Raw genomic sequence first — 17797 nt, 5'->3', positions numbered from 1 at the left:
TAAACCCTAAAACCTAAACCCTAAACCCTAAAACCTAAACCCTAAAACCTAAACCCTAAACCCTAAACCCTAAAACCTAAAACCTAAACCCTAAACCCTAAACCCTAAACCCTAAACCCTAAACCCTAAACCCTAAAACCTAAACCTAAAACCCTAAAACCTAAAACCTAAACCCCTAAACCCTAAACCCAAAACCTAAACCCTAAAACCTAAAACCTAAACCCTAAAACCTAAAACCCTAAACCCTAAAACCTAAAACCTAAACCCTAAAACCTAAACCCTAAACCCTAAAACCTAAAACCTAAACCCTAAAACCTAAACCCTAAAACCTAAACCCTAAACCCTAAACCCTAAACCCTAAACCCTAAACCCTAAAACCAAACCTAAAAACCTAAACCCTAAACCCTAAACCTAAACCCCCTAATACCTAAAAATAATTGTGGGGCAAAATTCAAAACCCTCAAAGTTAGGGTTAAATCAACATCAAGTGGGGTGGAATCTTAATATTATGGGGTAGAATCCTGAAATTGTTGGGTAGAATCCTGAATTATGGGGTGGAATCTTCATCAAATGTGGGGTTGGCATCATACACACTTGTCGGGCTATGTACAGTTTATGTGGGGTTAATAACACTAACTCAAGGTTGGTCATAGGGATACCCCTAGGGTGACTCAGGGATACTTCAAGGTGACTCAAAGGTACACAGGTCAACTCTAGCATAACTAGGGTAGTGGACTAGAGGACTACCCACAGGAGTACCTCAGTCAAGGACTAGAGGACTAGTAACCAAGGACCCTCAAAGTTAGGGTTAAATCAACATCAAGTGGGGTGGAATCCTTGATTATGGGGTGGAATCTTCATCAAATATGGGGTGGAATCTTAACCAAATATGGGGGTAGCATCATACACACTTGTCGGGCTATGAACAGTTTATGTGGGGTTACTTACACAGACACAGGGATACTCAGTGGTGAATCAAGGTTGGACAAGGGACTCAAGGATGGACCAAGGATAACTCAAGGTTGGTCAAGGTGACTCAAAGGTACCTCAGCTGAGACCATATCTGTGACTCAAGGTTGGTGGAGGACTACTACTAGATACCTCAAGTGGACTGGGCAAATTCAAAACCCTCAAAGTTAGGGTTAAATCAACATCAAGTGGGGTGGAATCCTAAAATTGTTGGGTAGAATCCTATAAATGTTGGGTGGAATCTCGGATTATGGGGTGGAATCTTCATCAAATATGGGGTTAGCATCATACACACTTGTCGGGTAATGTACAGTTTATGTGGGGTCAATCACACATAGTCAAGGTTGGACCAAGGTTGGACTCAAGGGTTGGTCTAGGGTTGGACAATGGGTACCTCCGGTACCTCAAAGGTACACAGGTTACCTCTAGCATAGCTATGACTCAAGGTTGGACAAAGGTATACTAGGGTGACTCAATGCTGGACTCAAGGTTGGACAAGGGAGAACCAATGGTACCCAAGGGATACCATAGCTGGGACTCAAGGTAGGACAAGGGATACCATGGTTGACTCAAGGTTGGACTCAAGGGGAGACTCAAGGGGAGACTCAAGGTTGGACTCAAGGTTGGACTCAAGGTTGGACTCAAGGTTGGTCTCAAGGTTGGACTCAAGGTTGACTCAAGGTTGGACTAAAGGTACCTCCGGTACCTCAGGGTTACCTCAAGGTTGGACAATGGACACTAGATGTGACTCAAGGGGAGACTCAAGGTTGGACAATGGACACTAGATGTGACTCAAGGTTGGATAAAGTGATACCAAGGGATACCATAGCTCTGACTCAAGGTTGGACAAAGGTTGACTCAAGGTTGGACAATGGATACCCTAGCTGTAACTCAAGGTTGGTCAAGGGATACCTCCGGTACCTCTAGGGGTGACACAAGGTTTGACACAAGGTTTGACTCAAGGTGTGACTCAAAGAGAGCCAAGAGGATAGCATTGGTGACTCCGGTGACCAAAGGACTACCGACTAAGTGCCTCTAGAACAATATAAGGGCTACCTCTAGGTGATGCACCTGTTTGCACAGAGGTATATCATTGCACACACAGGTAAGCCTAGTGGTCAACAAACCAAGGATACTCTAAGGTACCAATGATGGTTCAAAGGTACTCAGAGTACCAGAATTGAGACTTGATGACCAAAAGTACCAATAGCTGAGGTCTAACAATGAGTAATTGACTACTCTATAACATATACAGTACTAAGGTACCTAGACTAATATACTAACTCTATAGTATATAGTAATTAAGTAACTGAATTGACTATCTACAAATACTAACTCTTACTCAAAGTACAGTGAATATTGGAACCAGATACTGAGGAGTAACTGATTGAGTATGGTCCAGTACCTATAACAGTAAGAGTAACTAAGGGACTACTCTATGGTAGCACACTAAACTAATGTAGTACCAGTGTACCAATATAGTACCTATGTACTTAACTAGCAACTATAGTATGTATCTACTAAAGGACTACCTCCAATAGAGAAATAAGAGTCATCCAAAGGAATAAGAAATTTGAGACAAAAATTAACGATTTGAAAGTGAATGACAGTGTGTGTGAATTAAAATAGTTAGTGTAATGACAATGAGTTGAATAATAGTTAGTGAGTGTAATGACAGTTAGTGAGTGAATTACAATGGTTAGTGTATGACAGTTATTTTACAATATGATCATTGGAGGACTGCATTTGGTAATTAGATCCAGATTGAGGATAATGTATTTAGGTATGAATTTAGATTGTGAGAGTAATACTGACTTTGAGTCACTCTGAGTATCAGTGAGTGAGTGTATGGTACTTTCTTTGACTGATCAGAGCTATTCTTGACAAAGAACTTATTTGAAGGTAGACCTAGTGAAAATGACTTGATATCAGAGAAGTTTGGGTCATCAGTGTGAGTCCAAACATCAGTATCATTGTATGTGATCTTTAAACATTTGACATCATCTTTGAATATGTATTCATAGGATAGGAAGATAATGGTTACTTTGTAATCAGACGGCTTAATCTCTGTATCATTCTCACCGAGGAATTTGAGCTTTGTGACATACTTGATACTGGTGATGGTCCACTCATTGTCTTCCTCTCATTGAATAGTGTGAACATATTATTAGTAAGTAGTATGGCAAGATGTTTACCATCATCCTTAGTCATCGACATCACTAATCTACCAAAGACATTATCTTTGGATTGCCAGATATTTTTGGTACCATCGACTACCTTATCGAACAGGTGGTTATCCTTAGGTTTGAATGTAACGACACCATTCTGATCATTAAAGTCAAACTCATTAGTAGACTCAGTCTTTTCGATATCCAGGGTCACCTTGGTAAGTGTTGTTATAGCGGGAGTACCTATGGTTTCAGTAGTAGTAGATGAAGTCTGAGTTTGGGACTTAGCAGGGAAGTTAGGAATATGCTCTCTAAGTAGATTATCGTCTGAGATTTCGGTCCAGTCATCGGATTCCTTTTCGAAGAATTTAAAAGTACCATCACCCAGTAGGAGAGCAAGGTATTTTGCATCGTCAGAGGATCCAATCCTAACCTGGGTAGCATAACCATCACTGGATGTCCAGATATCAGTATTACCATCACAGACTTTAGTGAGTTTGTAGCCAGTCTTGGGTCTGTATGTTACGATAGAATTATGTTCACTGATATCGAACTTATCAGTAGACTGACTAGCATTTATGTCCAATGATACCTTGATGTCTAGTTTTTTAGATTTATTTTTATTATTAAAGACATAGAAACTGTTTGATACAAGACCTATTGAAAATATCTTGATTTCTGAATAATCAGGATCGTCACTATGTTTCCAAACCTCGTCATCTCCTAACTTTATCTTCTTACAGACGACATCATCATTGAATGTGTAAATAAATGAAAGGAAGACAGTTCTCACTGAGTAATCAGTCTTGGTGAGTTGAGTATCACTCTCATCGAGGAACTTGAGTTTAGTAACATCACGTCTCTTAGAAGTTACATCATGCCAGCCATCAGACCCTTTGAACAGTATGAACATATTATTAGTCAGGAGCATGGCTAGAAATTTAACACCATAAACAGTCTTCGACATTACTAAAGTACAATGGATACCATCCTTGGACACCCAGATAACATTGGTACCCTGAACTACCTTACTGAATACATGGTTATCCTTGGTAGTGAATGTAATTACATAATTCTTATTAGTATATTCGAACTCATTAGTAGACTGAGTTGCATTGAGGTCAAGAGTGACAAGTGTTCTCTTAGCTTTGGTAAGTTCCTTTGTCTGGTCAGAGGAATTTGTGACACTAAACTGGTCTTTAGGAAGATCCAGCTGAAGTGACTTTATCTCTGAGAAGTCAGTATAATCAGTATGTGTCCACAGTAGAGTATTATTATTGTATGTGATCTTCAAACAGTTAACATCTTCATTGAATATGTAGGTATAAGAGAGATCTTGTAGAGTAACCTGGAAGTCAGAGGACTTGAAGAGCGGAGTATCACTGTCACCAAAGAACCTAAGTTTAGTAACATCATACTTCTCAGAAGTTATATCATTCCAAGGCTTATTCTTACCAGACTTATGTAGAAGCACAAAGTTACGACTTTGCAGCAGAATGGACAGGAATTTCTCATCTTTACCAGAACCCATGAGCACTGCCTTGAGACCGTGATCTTCTGGTTTGGCAGTCCATATATCAAGTTCATCTATTGAACCACAACAGGTATGATCACCACATGTTGAAACACAAGGATTAGATTTGTATGTTTTTACAATTTTGTTAAACACATAGTCATCCTTAGGAGTGAATGTTCTAATATTACCATCCTTAGAGTAATGGAACTGATTGGTATCCTTAGACTTATTGATATCAAGAGTGACCTTGGTAGAGACTTCCTTTGTTAGATCTTGGAGATTGGTGATGAGGAATTTATTATTTAGAAGATCTAGCTGAAGTGACTTTATCTCAGAAAACTCAGTGTCATCAGTGTGAGTCCAAACTTCAACGTCTCCTAGCATGATCTTCTTACAGGTGATATTGGTGTTGAACAGTATGGTATAGGATAGATTTTGTAGAGTAACTGGGTAGTCTGACGTGGAGAGTTCAGTATCATCTTCAACAAGGAACTTGAGTTTAGTAACATCACGTCTCTTAGAAGTTACATCATGCCAGCCATCAGACCCTTTGAACAGTATGAACATATTATTAGTCAGGAGCATGGCTAGAAATTTAACACCATAAACAGTCTTCGACATTACTAAAGTACAATGGATACCATCCTTGGACACCCAGATAACATTGGTACCCTGAACTACCTTACTGAATACATGGTTATCCTTGGTAGTGAATGTAATTACATAATTCTTATTAGTATATTCGAACTCATTAGTAGACTGAGTTGCATTGAGGTCAAGAGTGACAAGTGTTCTCTTAGCTTTGGTAAGTTCCTTTGTCTGGTCAGAGGAATTTGTGACACTAAACTGGTTTGATGGAAGATCCAGCTGAAGTGACTTTAAGGATTGAAAGCTTTTATCATCAGTGTGAGTCCAAACAAAATCATTGGAATGTCTGACCTTTTTACAGTTAACATCTTCATTGAATATGTAGGTATAAGAGAGATCTTGTAGAGTAACCTGGAAGTCAGAGGACTTGAAGAGCGGAGTATCACTGTCACCAAAGAACCTAAGTTTAGTAACATCATACTTCTCAGAAGTTATATCATTCCAAGGCTTATTCTTACCAGACTTATGTAGAAGCACAAAGTTACGACTTTGCAGCAGAATGGACAGGAATTTCTCATCTTTACCAGAACCCATGAGCACTGCCTTGAGACCGTGATCTTCTGGTTGAGAAGTCCATATCTCCAGTTCATCTATTGAACCACAACTTGTACTACCACAACATGTTGAAACACAAGGATTAGATTTGTATGTTTTTACAATCTTGTTAAACACATAGTCATCCTTAGGAGTGAATGTTCTAATATTACCATCCTTAGAGTAATGGAACTGATTGGTATCCTTAGACTTATTGATATCAAGAGTGACCTTGGTAGAGACTTCCTTTGTTAGATCTTGGAGATTGGTGATGAGGAATTTATTATTTAGAAGATCTAGCTGAAGTGACTTTATCTCAGAAAACTCAGTGTCATCAGTGTGAGTCCAAACTTCAACGTCTCCTAGCATGATCTTCTTACAGGTGATATTGGTGTTGAACAGTATGGTATAGGATAGATTTTGTAGAGTAACTGGGTAGTCTGACGTGGAGAGTTCAGTATCATCTTCAACAAGGAACTTGAGTTTAGTAACATCACGTCTCTTAGAAGTTACATCATGCCAGCCATCAGACCCTTTGAACAGTATGAACATATTATTAGTCAGGAGCATGGCTAGAAATTTAACACCATAAACAGTCTTCGACATTACTAAAGTACAATGGATACCATCCTTGGACACCCAGATAACATTGGTACCCTGAACTACCTTACTGAATACATGGTTATCCTTGGTAGTGAATGTAATTACATAATTCTTATTAGTATATTCGAACTCATTAGTAGACTGAGTTGCATTGAGGTCAAGAGTAACCTTCGTTGGTGAAGGTGTAGTATCAGTAGGAGTACCTTCAGAGTAGGTGGAGTCTTCAACAGTTGTTGGACTAGGAGTAGGTTGAGAGTGAGGAGTAGGAGTAGGAGTAGGAGTTGGAGTTGGAGTTGGAGGAGTAGCCTTAGGTTCAATAGTATCATCTGGAGCTTCAGGCTGTGATTCCTTAGCTTCAGGAGTTTCAGGTTGAGTAGATTGATGTGTTGATGATTCTTCAGTAGATTGATGTGTTGATGATTCTTCAGTAGATTGAGTAGGTTCTTGTGGAGGTTTAGTAGATTCTTCAGTTTCAGGTTTAGTCTCATCTGGAGTTGGTGGTGTAGGTTCTGGAGTTGGTGGTGTAGGTTCTGGAGTAGGTGTGACAGGTTCTGGAGTCTCTGGTTTCGCTTCAGGTTCGGGTGTTGGTTTAAAATCCAGTTTTTTTGATTCAAATTCATTATTAAACACAAAGAAACTATTTGTAATAAGTCCCAATGAAAATATCTTGATTTTTGAAAATTTAGTATATTCACTATGTTTCCAAACATCATCTTCACCATACTTGATATTCGTACAGTTGATTCCAGGTTTGAATGTGTATTGATAAGATAGATAGATAAGGATAACTGTATAGTCCGAAGACTTTAACTCAGTATCATTCTCACCAAAGAACTTCAACTTCTTGATATCCGACGTCTGACTAGTGATATCGTTCCACTCATTATCCTCCTCTTTTAACAGTTTGAACATATTATTATTCAACAGTATGGCAAGGTATTTCTTATTATCCACAGTCTTTGTCCTAACCAATGTACCATTGACATTATTCTTGGATTTCCAAACATCCTTTGTACCATCAATTATCTTGTTGAACACATGGTCAGCCTTAGGTGTGAATGTAACTAGACCGTTCTCATCTGTGTAGTCGAATTCAGTGGTAGACTGACTAGCATTGAGGTCAAGGGTGACCTTGTTGACTGCTGAAGTTGGTGTAGTATCAGTAGGAGTACCTTCAGTACTGGATTGATCAGTTACAGATGAACTTGATTTTGGTTGTGATTCAGTGATTGGTGACTGACTTGCCTGACCTGCACTGGTACCAGTAGGATCTACTGAATTAACTGGAGTTGACCCATCAGAATCTGGTGTTGTAGAATCACCATTTACTGTCTGAGATTCTGCAAAATTCCATTGATTTAAGAATGTAATATAAAATAATAAATTTAATGTTATAATCCATCTTTTCATTCATGTTAATAGCTCAAAGAATTCTCACATTTTGGTCAGATAATATTACCAATGGGGAATGATATATCTTCAAATATCAATATTAATAAGAATTTAATAACAAATTAGTCAATCAAAATATTGAAAATAATAATTATACCTAAATAGTCTCTTTCGATACAAATCAAATTAATAATTTACTAAAAATAGATACTTAAGCTAATTCATACTAGTAATTTAAATAGTAAGATAGTTATTTACATAGTAACATATTTATTCAAATACTACATTAGTAATGGTATTAAAATACTTGTGATCTTAGATTATTTATTTAATACTACATTAGTTATGGTATTCGATTATTCAATTAATGTTTATAATAAAATAATATCACAAAAATATTCAATCTAACCTTAATAACCTATTAATAGTACTACAAAACTAACACCTCTAGTAATAGCAACAGAAACTGATACCTTGAATAAGATCTAGAGTAGATAAAACTCTAACTGATAAAAAGCTAGCTCCATCTGAGTAACACCTTGATAACAGTTATCATAAACCAAACAATATATAAGTAACTAACACATAACAAAGGACTAATCAATAATATAATAATAACCTTTTATACTAATAAACCTTATAGACTAATTAAATAGCTAACTAGTGTGAATCTAATAAATAATTTAGGTAAAACATTAAAGTGGTTGTAAGTGTGTGTGTGTGAATTAAAATAGTGAGTGTAATGACAATGAGTTGAATAATAGTTAGTGAGTGTAATAACAGATAGTGAGTGAATTACAATGGTTAGTGTATGACAGTTATTTTACAATAGTTATTACATGAGGACTACATTTGGTATTTAGATCCAGATTGAGGATTATATATAAACAGGTATGAATTTAGTTGATTGGTGTTAATATGGGTTGGTAAAGGTGTTTGACCAGCATTAGTAGATATAGAACCCGTTCAACTTGTTCTAGATGGTTGAGTGCCATCACCTTTTTGTTGAGTAGTAGGAGTACTTTTAGAGCCACTTCTGGCTGGGTGAGATGCAGGAGTAGCTGAACTTGTTTTAGGTGGTTCAGTTGCTCCACTAGGAGGAGTATTAGCAGGTTTTCCTGACCTACTTTGTGATGCAGGAGTAGTTATATGTTTAAAATCCTTTTCTATCTTCTTGAGTCCATCAAACTGGTTCTTGAGAAAGAATTTGTCTTTAGAAAGACCTAGTGAAAGTGACTTGATTTCACCAAACTTAGGATCATCAGTAGGTCTCCAGAGTAAATTATTGGAGTATGTGATCTTCTTACACTTGACACCATCATTGAAAGTGATTTCATAAGATAGAAACACAATGGTTACTGAGTAATCAGTAGATTTGAGTTCATTATCGCTCTCACCAAAGAACTTCAGTTTAGAGACATCATGTCTATTAGATGTTATATTGGTCCAGTTGTTACCGTCCAGTTTGAATAGTGTGAACATATTATTAGTCAGTAAGACAACTAGGTATTTAAAATTCTTGGTAACCTTAATCCTTACCAATGTACCATTGACATCATCCTTAGATTGCCAAACAACCTTGGTACCTTGAGATACCTTACTGAACACATGTCCATCATTAGGAATGAATGTAACCACTCCATTCTTGTCAGTATAGTCGTACTGACTGGTGGACTGACTATTCTGGATATCAAGAGTTATCTTTGTTGGTTCTGCTGGCTTGGTAACAGACTCTAGTGTTGTTACAGCTGCAGTTATAGGAGCAGGTTTGAATTCTAGTTTTTTTGATTCATTTTCGTTATTGATGACATAGAAATTGTTTGAAACAAGTCCTAATGAAAATGACTTTAATGATGAAAACTTAGAGTTGTCAGTGTGTGACCATAGCATGTTATTATCATATATGATCTTCTTACACTTGACACCATCATTGAAAGTGATTTCATAAGATAGAAACACAATGGTTACTGAGTAATCAGTAGATTTGAGTTCATTATCGCTCTCACCAAGGAACTTCAGTTTAGTGACATCATGTCTATTAGAAGTGATATTGGTCCAAGTACCAGCGAAGTGATGGAATAGTGTGAATGTATTGTTAGTCAGGAGTAAGGCTAGTATACCACTCTTGGAATCCAAAGTGTTAATACCCTTGGTAAACCTAATGCTAGCTAACCTAGCATAGAGATTATCCTTAGATTCCCAGATAACAAGATTCCGAATGATCCGTTTCTTGAATACCTTACTGAACACATGGTTATCCTTAGTAGTATATGTAACAACTCCATTCTTATCAGTATAGTCAAACTCATTAGTGGACTGAGTAGTATTGATGTCAAGGGCAACTTTGGTAGTTAGTTCTTTTTTATTATTAGAAGTATTTGTGACACTAAATTGGTTTGATGGAAGATCTAAAGCAATTGACTTTAAGGATTGAAAGCTTTTATCATCAGTGTGAGTCCAGACTGGAGTATCATCGTATGTGATCTTATTACAGTTAACTCCAGAATTGAATGTGTAAGTAAATAATAGATCTACTAAATCAACCTTGTAGTCAGAGGACGTAAGCACAGTGTCATTCTCACCAAGGAACTTAAGCAAAGAAACATCATGTCTCTGACTAGTGATATCTTGCCAAGGCTTATTCTTACCAGACTTATATAGTAGTAAGAAGTTACCACTTTGTAGCAGAAGGGCTAGGTATTTGGGTTCTTTTTTGGAACCCATGAGTACTGCCTTTAGTCCGTGATCCTCCGGTTTGGCATTCCATAGATCAAGGTCTTTCTTTACTATCTTGGTGAATAGATGATTTGGCTTAGGAGTGTATGTTCTAAAATTACCATCCTTCTTGTAATCTAGTTGATTGGTATCCTTAGACTTACTGATGTCAAGGGTCACTAGTGTTCCCTCATTACCAGGATTAGTGGATGTTATTGATTGCCTTTGTTGACTTTTTCCAGTGCCACTACTCGATTGACTAGTTGGAGTAGTACTTCCACTAGTAGGAGTAGATGTAGGTTTTGCTGGTTGAGTTTTGGCAGGAATTGTAGAACCTGCTCTAGATGGTTGAGTACAACCACTTGTTGTAGTAGTAGGAGTACTTCTAGAGCCACTACTTGCTGGGTGAGATGAAGGTTTTACCTTAGTACCAGTACCTATTTCAGGTGTTGTTGAACTTGATTTAGTAGTAGAGGTTTGACCTCTAGTAGGATTACCATCCGCAGATGGAATACCTCTACTTGACGAAGTTGGATGAGATTCTACATAATTCCACTGATTTAAGAATGTAATATAAAATAATAAATTTACGGTTATAGTCCATTTTTTCATTCATGTTAAAAATTCAACAAATTCTCACATTTTGGTCAGATAATATACCAATGGGGAAGGATATATATTGAAATATCAATATTAATAATAATTTAATAACAAATTAGTAAATTAAAATATTGAGAATAATGATTATACCTAACCAGTCTCTTTTGATACAAATCTAAATTAATAATTCAATAAAAATCGATATTATAACTAATACATACTAGTAATTCGTATAGAATTTAGTTATTCGTTTAATAATTTATTTATTCAAATAATAAGATACTTATGGTATTAAATTACTTTTATTGATTATATTATTCAATGTATATTATTTATATTAAATTAATATCACAAAAATAGTCAATCTAACCTCAATATCCTATTAATAACTCCATGACACTACACGTACAACTGTGATACATATAAATATAGTAACAGAAACTTATAACTAAAATAACATTATGTACATACAACTCTAACTGATAAAAACCTAGCTCTAACTGATTAACACCTTGGTAACCTTTGTTCTAAACAAAAATTATATAAAATTAACTAACAATTAACAAATAACTAATCAATAATACACTACCAAATAATACAATACCATCACTTATAAACTAACTATCTTCAATAGTTTGAATCTAATAAATAATTTAGGTAAAACATTAAGCAATGTTATAATGAATGTGGAAGTGAATGAAAGTGTGTGTGTGAATTAAAATAGTGAGTGTATGACAGTTATTTTACAATGTGTGTATGTTTTAGTTATCCCAAATATCAAATTTGAAGACTACATTTGGTAATAGATCCTGATTGAGGATCAGATATATATGTGTGAATTTAGCTGGTGTTAATGATTGTGATGTAGGTGGCTAACTACCGTTAGTAGATGCAGGCTTTGTTCAAGATGAACTTGTTTCACTTGAAGGAGTTCCATTACTATGAGTGGTAGGAGTACTAGTAGGTTTAAAATCCAGTTCCTTAGTCTGATCTGATGAGTTCATGACACTGAAAGTGTTTGTAAGAAGATCCAGAGAAAGTGAGTTTATTTCAGCAAATTTGGGATCATCATCATGAGTCCAAACCTCATCATCACCTAGCTTTACCTTCTTACAGCTGACACCACTGTTGAATATGTAGGTGTAGGAGAGGAAGACGAAGGTAACCTCGTAGTCCGATGTGGTGAGAGGAGAATCATTGTCAGTGAGGAATTTAAGCTTAGTAACATCATGCACATCGTTGGTTATATCTTCCCAAGGCTTATTCTTACCAGACTCTTGTTTGAATAGTGTGAACATATTATTATCCATTAGGACAACCAAATATTTATCACCATCCTTGGACTTAATCCTAGCTATTGTACTATAGATAGTATCCTTGGATTCCCAAATAACAGTATTTCCCTTAGATATCTTACTGAACACATGGTTATCCTTGGGAGTATATTTTTGACAATCGTCATCCTTGGAATAGTCCAACTCATTAGTGGACTGAGTCTTATCAATATCAAGAGTAATCTTAGCTTTGGTAAGTTGCTTAGTCTGATCTGAAGAGTTTGTGATACTGAACTGGTCTTTAGGAAGATCAAGTGAAAGAGATTTAATTTCTAAATAGTTGGTATCGTCATCATGATTCCATAGTAGAGTATTATCATACTTAATAATTTTACAGGCGACACCAGATCTAAACTTGAATTGATAGGAGAGACCAACAAAGGTAACCTCATAATCTGATGATGTGAGCTCACGATCATTCTGACCGAGGAACTTCAATTTGGTGACATCATGAATCTGAGAAGTGATATCATTCCAAGGTTGACCTTTACCACCCTTCCTAAGAAGCACAAAGTTACGACTTTGCAGGAGAATGGATAGGAATTTCTCATCTTTACCAGAACCCATGAGCACTGCCTTGAGACCGTGATCTTCTGGTTTGGCAGTCCATATATCAAGTTCATCTATTGAACCACAACAGGTATGATCACCACATGTTGAAACACAAGGATTAGATTTGTATGTTTTTACAATTTTGTTAAACACATAGTCATCCTTAGGAGTGTATGTATGAATATCACCATCCTTAGAGTACTGGAATTCATTAGTATCCTTAGATGTGTTGATGTTAAGAGTAACCTTAGCTTTGGTAAGGTGCTTAGTATGTTCCTTAAGATTTGTGACACTGAACTGGTCTTTAAGAAGATCCAGTGAAATAGACTTTAATTCAGCAAATTTGGGATCATCAGTATCTTTCCAAACCTCATCATCACCTAGCTTTATTTTCTTGCATTTAACTCCATCATTGAATGTGTATGTAAAGGATAGTTTGATTAAATCAATCTTGTAATCATTCTTGGATAGCTCAGAATCACCTTCACCAATGAACTTGAGCTTCTTGACATCATGTCTCTGAGTGGTGATATCTTCCCAAGGTTGACCCTTGCCGGACTTGTAAAGAAGTTCAAAGTTACCCCTTTTGAGTAATATTGCCATGTGTTTGGGGTTTTTCTTAGAGCCCATGAGTACTACCTTGATTGCGTGATTTTTTGGATTGGTCATAAATATGTCAAAGTATTCCTTAACTATATTACTTATCAAGTGATCATCCTTTGCAGTGAATGTCCTATACTCACCTTCCTTAATGTAGTCAAACTGATCAGTACTCTTATTCTTCTTGATGTCAAGATTTATGAGTGTTACGGAAGTTTTTGAATCAGATTTTGTTACAGAAGTAGTAGAAGATGTGGCCTTAGGAATTTCAGCTGGATTGGTTTCGTGATATTTTAACGATTTAAATTCCAGTTTCTTGAACTGAGATGTACTTTTCATGAAAAAATTGTTAGTAATAAGACCAAGATCAAACGCAGTTATTGTTGAAAACTGAGCATTTTCATCATGTTTCCAAAGAAATTCATCTCCATACTTGATGTACTTACAGTTGACTCCAGCTTTGAACTCGTATGTGAACCTAAATGAGTAACTAACTATACTAACTGTATAATCAGTATTGGCGAGTTCAGCCTCACCTTCACCAAAGAACTTAAGCTTAGTAATATCCGATCTATCAGAAGTTATATCCTTCCAAGTACCACCACACTCTTTAAACAGTTTGAACATATTATTTGTCAGTAGTATGGCTAAATATTTAACATTATTGAATACCTTAATAATGACTAATGAACCAAAGACATCATCCCTTGATTGCCAAACATCTGTGGTACCATGAGATACCTTATCGAACACATGGTTATCCTTAGTAGTGAATGTGACGACTCCATTGTCGTCATTATACTCAAACTCATTATTGGAGTGAGTAGCATTTATGTCAAGGGCTAGCTTGATATCAGATGTTGGTGTAGATTTATCATTAAGTGGCTTTGGTCCAGTTTCAGGAATCTCAGAATCAGAAGTTTCAGTCATCACTTGAGTTTTAGGAGTTTTAGTCTCAGTCTCTGGTTCAGAGACAGGTGTAGTCTCTGGTGTAATGACTGGAGTAGTTTTAGGTTCGGGAGTTACAGGTGTTGAATCTTCAGATTCAACCTGATCTTCATCCTCTTTCGTTTTATCACCTTCCTTCGATTTGGTCTCTTTATCACCATCATCTTCTTCTTCATCTTCTTCTTTATCTTCTTCTTTTCCAGAAGATAAACTCCTTAAAGTTATTTCTTTTTTCTCATCTGAGGGACTGACAACAAAAAAGTTGTTGTTACGAAGGTAGATATAAACTCCTTTTATAGTTTTAAATTTGTCATCATCACTATGACTCCATAAATGTTTATCACCAAATTTAACAATATGGCAATTAACTCCAGAATTGAACTCATAACCATAAAGTAAATTATTAAATGCTACCTTGTATTTTTCAGGCTTTAACAAGAAATATGAGCCTGAAGGATCATAATATGACATCTTAAGTTCGGATATTTTTGGTACTTTTGAAGTTATATTGTCCCATGAATCACTGTTTGGTGGTTTGTGTAACAATATTACATCATTGTCGGTTCGTAATAAACCCATGTATTTCTCATCACCTGTAATCATCAATGTTACCTTGGTTGAATATTCACTAGTATTTGTAGTTTCCCAAATAACTGTATCTGATCCAATGGTTTTTGACTCTATCACTTTATTGAATAAATAATCATCTTTAGCAGTAAATGTTCTAAATTCATCTTTGGTATAAAAGTCAAATTCAATGGAACTCTCAGTCTTGGTAATGTCGAGTGGAACAAAATTGCTCGTTTCTATCCATTTTCCATCTGAAAACCTCAGATGTTTAATATCACCATTAGAAAGATGTATTGTTACATTTTTGGTCGATTTCAAACGAGGAACACCATCAGTAACAACTTTAGTACCATATACTTTTGGATCAGTAGTCTCCCAAATAACTTTATCAGTACCAATCCTAGCACCCTTTACTATTTTAGTAAAAATAGCATTACCTCTTGCTGTGAATATTTTAACATTTTTCTCATAATCTTGAGTAAAATCAAAATCGTCAGTGCTGTCAGTTTTTCTTATATTGAGTGTAACTGGTTTCTCATTTTTCATGGCTTCCAATACTTTGGTTTCATCATTAATACCGACTACATACATGCTATTTCTAACGAGATCAAGATAAACACCCTTTATTTGTCCCAATGCTTGATAATCATCTTGTTTGTAAACTACTTTATCTTCGTAGGTAATTTTACTACAGAGGTATTCATATTTAATCGTACAACCAATTGACATATGATATAAAGATATTGTATATTGATCTGGTTTTGCAATTTTTTCAACATCATTTTGCTTAGTATACACCTTTAGGTTGAAGAATTTATGCCTATTGCCAGTTACGTTCTGAAATGGTTTACCCTTACCAGTGCAGTGAAGAAACACATATTTCATGCTGGCAAGAAATAGAAGAATTTGTTTTTCTTTAGTACTGGTATCTATCCTTAATCTAACCTTGGTTGCATAGTCACCTCCAGAATACTGCCATATTACTTCGTCAGGACCCGTAGTCTTTGGATTTGTTATTTTGTTAAATCCATAACCATGCTTACAAGTGAATGTTTTGTATATCCCTATATCAGCGTAATCAAACGCAGTATCAGCGGTACTCTTATTAATTTTAAGTTCTATAAGTGTGGCTGTGGGAATAGTTACTGAAGCTGGTTCGATTGTATTTTCAGGTACAGGTTTTTCAGTTATAGGTTCTTCAGGTACAGGTGTTTCAGTTATAGGTTCTTCAGGTTGTGTTTCAGTTATAGGTTCTGCTGGCTCTGTGAGAGTAGCTGGTTCAGCCTTAAGAACCGTTTCATCTGAATGATCTATATAGTTTAATGAGAAACTGAATCCTGAACTGAAGAAAACCCATATACTATTATTATTTTCATCAAATAGAACTATCCTTGGTCTTCCTCTATATGGATACTCAGTGCTCTTGAAAAGTACTTGATTCTTGTATCTTAGTTCAAGATATAATGTATGGACTGGATAGTAATAGCCAAATTGCCATTTCTCATAAAGTAGCATGGAGCTGTGGACATTTATGGGTTTGGCACCTGAACCATCAGTTTCGTCAGAGGTTAAGATTTTCAGATTTTTCATGGACAATTTGGAACCAAATCTGTGATAAGATTGTTTGCAGATCCAATCAGGAAATTCATATTTAAAGTGTTCTAACTTATCATAAACTTCAGATATGTACCAACCTCCATTGAGTTTATAGACTGCAGTCTTGTTCTTGAAATCAAACTCAAATGTGAGAGATTCTGTATCAAAAACAATTCTTTTAGGATATGGACCACCAGATTGTCTCTTGCAAACAGTTTGACCACGATACATAACCTCTGAACATCTGGCCGTACCAAAATCATACAAGTATATTCCATCACCATGATCATATACTGTGTAACCAGCAGAAGAAGATTCCTCAGAACTAGAAGGGGATTCCTCAGAACCACCAGATTCAGTTACAATAGTGATATCTTTGGGATGCATAGATGGATCTAGTTTAAAGGAATAACAGTGAGACAAATCTTTCCTAAGAACCCATATATTACCATCATAAACATATGTATAATAGTATGGATCAAAGTTCAAATATAATATGGCACCAAAGGAAGATTCATGAGATGTATAGGATCTAAAGTATATAGATACAGGATATGGTTCACAGGACTGTTTCCAAACAACAATATCATTATATAGTAATTGAACACACATAGAATCTTTAAGAATATATAACAATGAATTGGGATTTGGATACATGACGATATCATAGGAATCACTAGTGAGTTCAGAATCAGGACCAAGAAGTTTAAAATTTGAATGGAAATTATCTGTAGATAAGGCAGTTTGAACTTGTTCATTAGAAATAGATCTCCAGTTGTTATCATGGAAAATGTATGTAATAGTCTCTCCTTCAAATTGAATGTTAAATAAATTTTCATTTTTTTTAAAAGTGAATGATTTTGGATATTTATTATCCTCTTTTTTCCACACTGTAACGTTTTTATAACTTATTTCGATACATTTTACTCCTAGATTGAATTTGTATCTCGTTTCACAATCATTTTCTTCGATATTATAATTAGTTAAACCACTTTGTTTAAATTTATTGCTATAATTGCGATCTTCAGTTATGATTAGAATATCAGAAGGAG

The 17797-nt window shown here is 35.7% G+C and overlaps 3 protein-coding genes across 3 annotated transcripts, besides 2 other annotated features; all 3 read right to left on the bottom strand.

Moving 5' to 3' along the window:
- Window positions 1-2722: 2722 nt before the first annotated feature.
- Window positions 2723-7848, bottom strand: TA09770 (SfiI-subtelomeric fragment related protein family member, putative; the record flags this gene model as incomplete). The annotated part of the gene is made up of 2 exons (XM_948457.1): window positions 2723-3036; window positions 3078-7848. The coding sequence occupies 2 exons, from the start codon at window positions 7846-7848 to the stop codon at window positions 2723-2725; spliced, it is 5085 nt and encodes a 1694-aa protein (XP_953550.1).
- Window positions 7774-7848: a sequence feature (Signal peptide predicted for TA09770 by SignalP 2.0 HMM (Signal peptide probability 0.975, signal anchor probability 0.000) with cleavage site probability 0.696 between residues 25 and 26).
- A 948-nt stretch (window positions 7849-8796) lies between these two features.
- On the bottom strand, window positions 8797-11157 carry TA09775 (SfiI-subtelomeric fragment related protein family member, putative; the record flags this gene model as incomplete). The annotated part of the gene is made up of 1 exon (XM_948456.1): window positions 8797-11157. One exon carries the CDS (start codon window positions 11155-11157, stop codon window positions 8797-8799), a length of 2361 nt encoding a protein of 786 aa, XP_953549.1.
- Window positions 11083-11157: a sequence feature (Signal peptide predicted for TA09775 by SignalP 2.0 HMM (Signal peptide probability 0.875, signal anchor probability 0.000) with cleavage site probability 0.791 between residues 25 and 26).
- An 890-nt stretch (window positions 11158-12047) lies between these two features.
- On the bottom strand, window positions 12048-17402 carry TA09780 (SfiI-subtelomeric fragment related protein family member, putative; the record flags this gene model as incomplete). The annotated part of the gene is made up of 1 exon (XM_948455.1): window positions 12048-17402. The coding sequence occupies one exon, from the start codon at window positions 17400-17402 to the stop codon at window positions 12048-12050; it is 5355 nt and encodes a 1784-aa protein (XP_953548.1).
- Between the last annotated feature and the right edge of the window lie 395 nt (window positions 17403-17797).

Source organism: Theileria annulata, chromosome 4, assembly GCF_000003225.4.
Source record: "Theileria annulata chromosome 4, complete sequence, *** SEQUENCING IN PROGRESS ***".
Taxonomy (NCBI): Eukaryota; Apicomplexa; class Aconoidasida; order Piroplasmida; family Theileriidae; genus Theileria; species Theileria annulata.
This window is presented reverse-complemented; position numbering and strand designations above follow the sequence as displayed.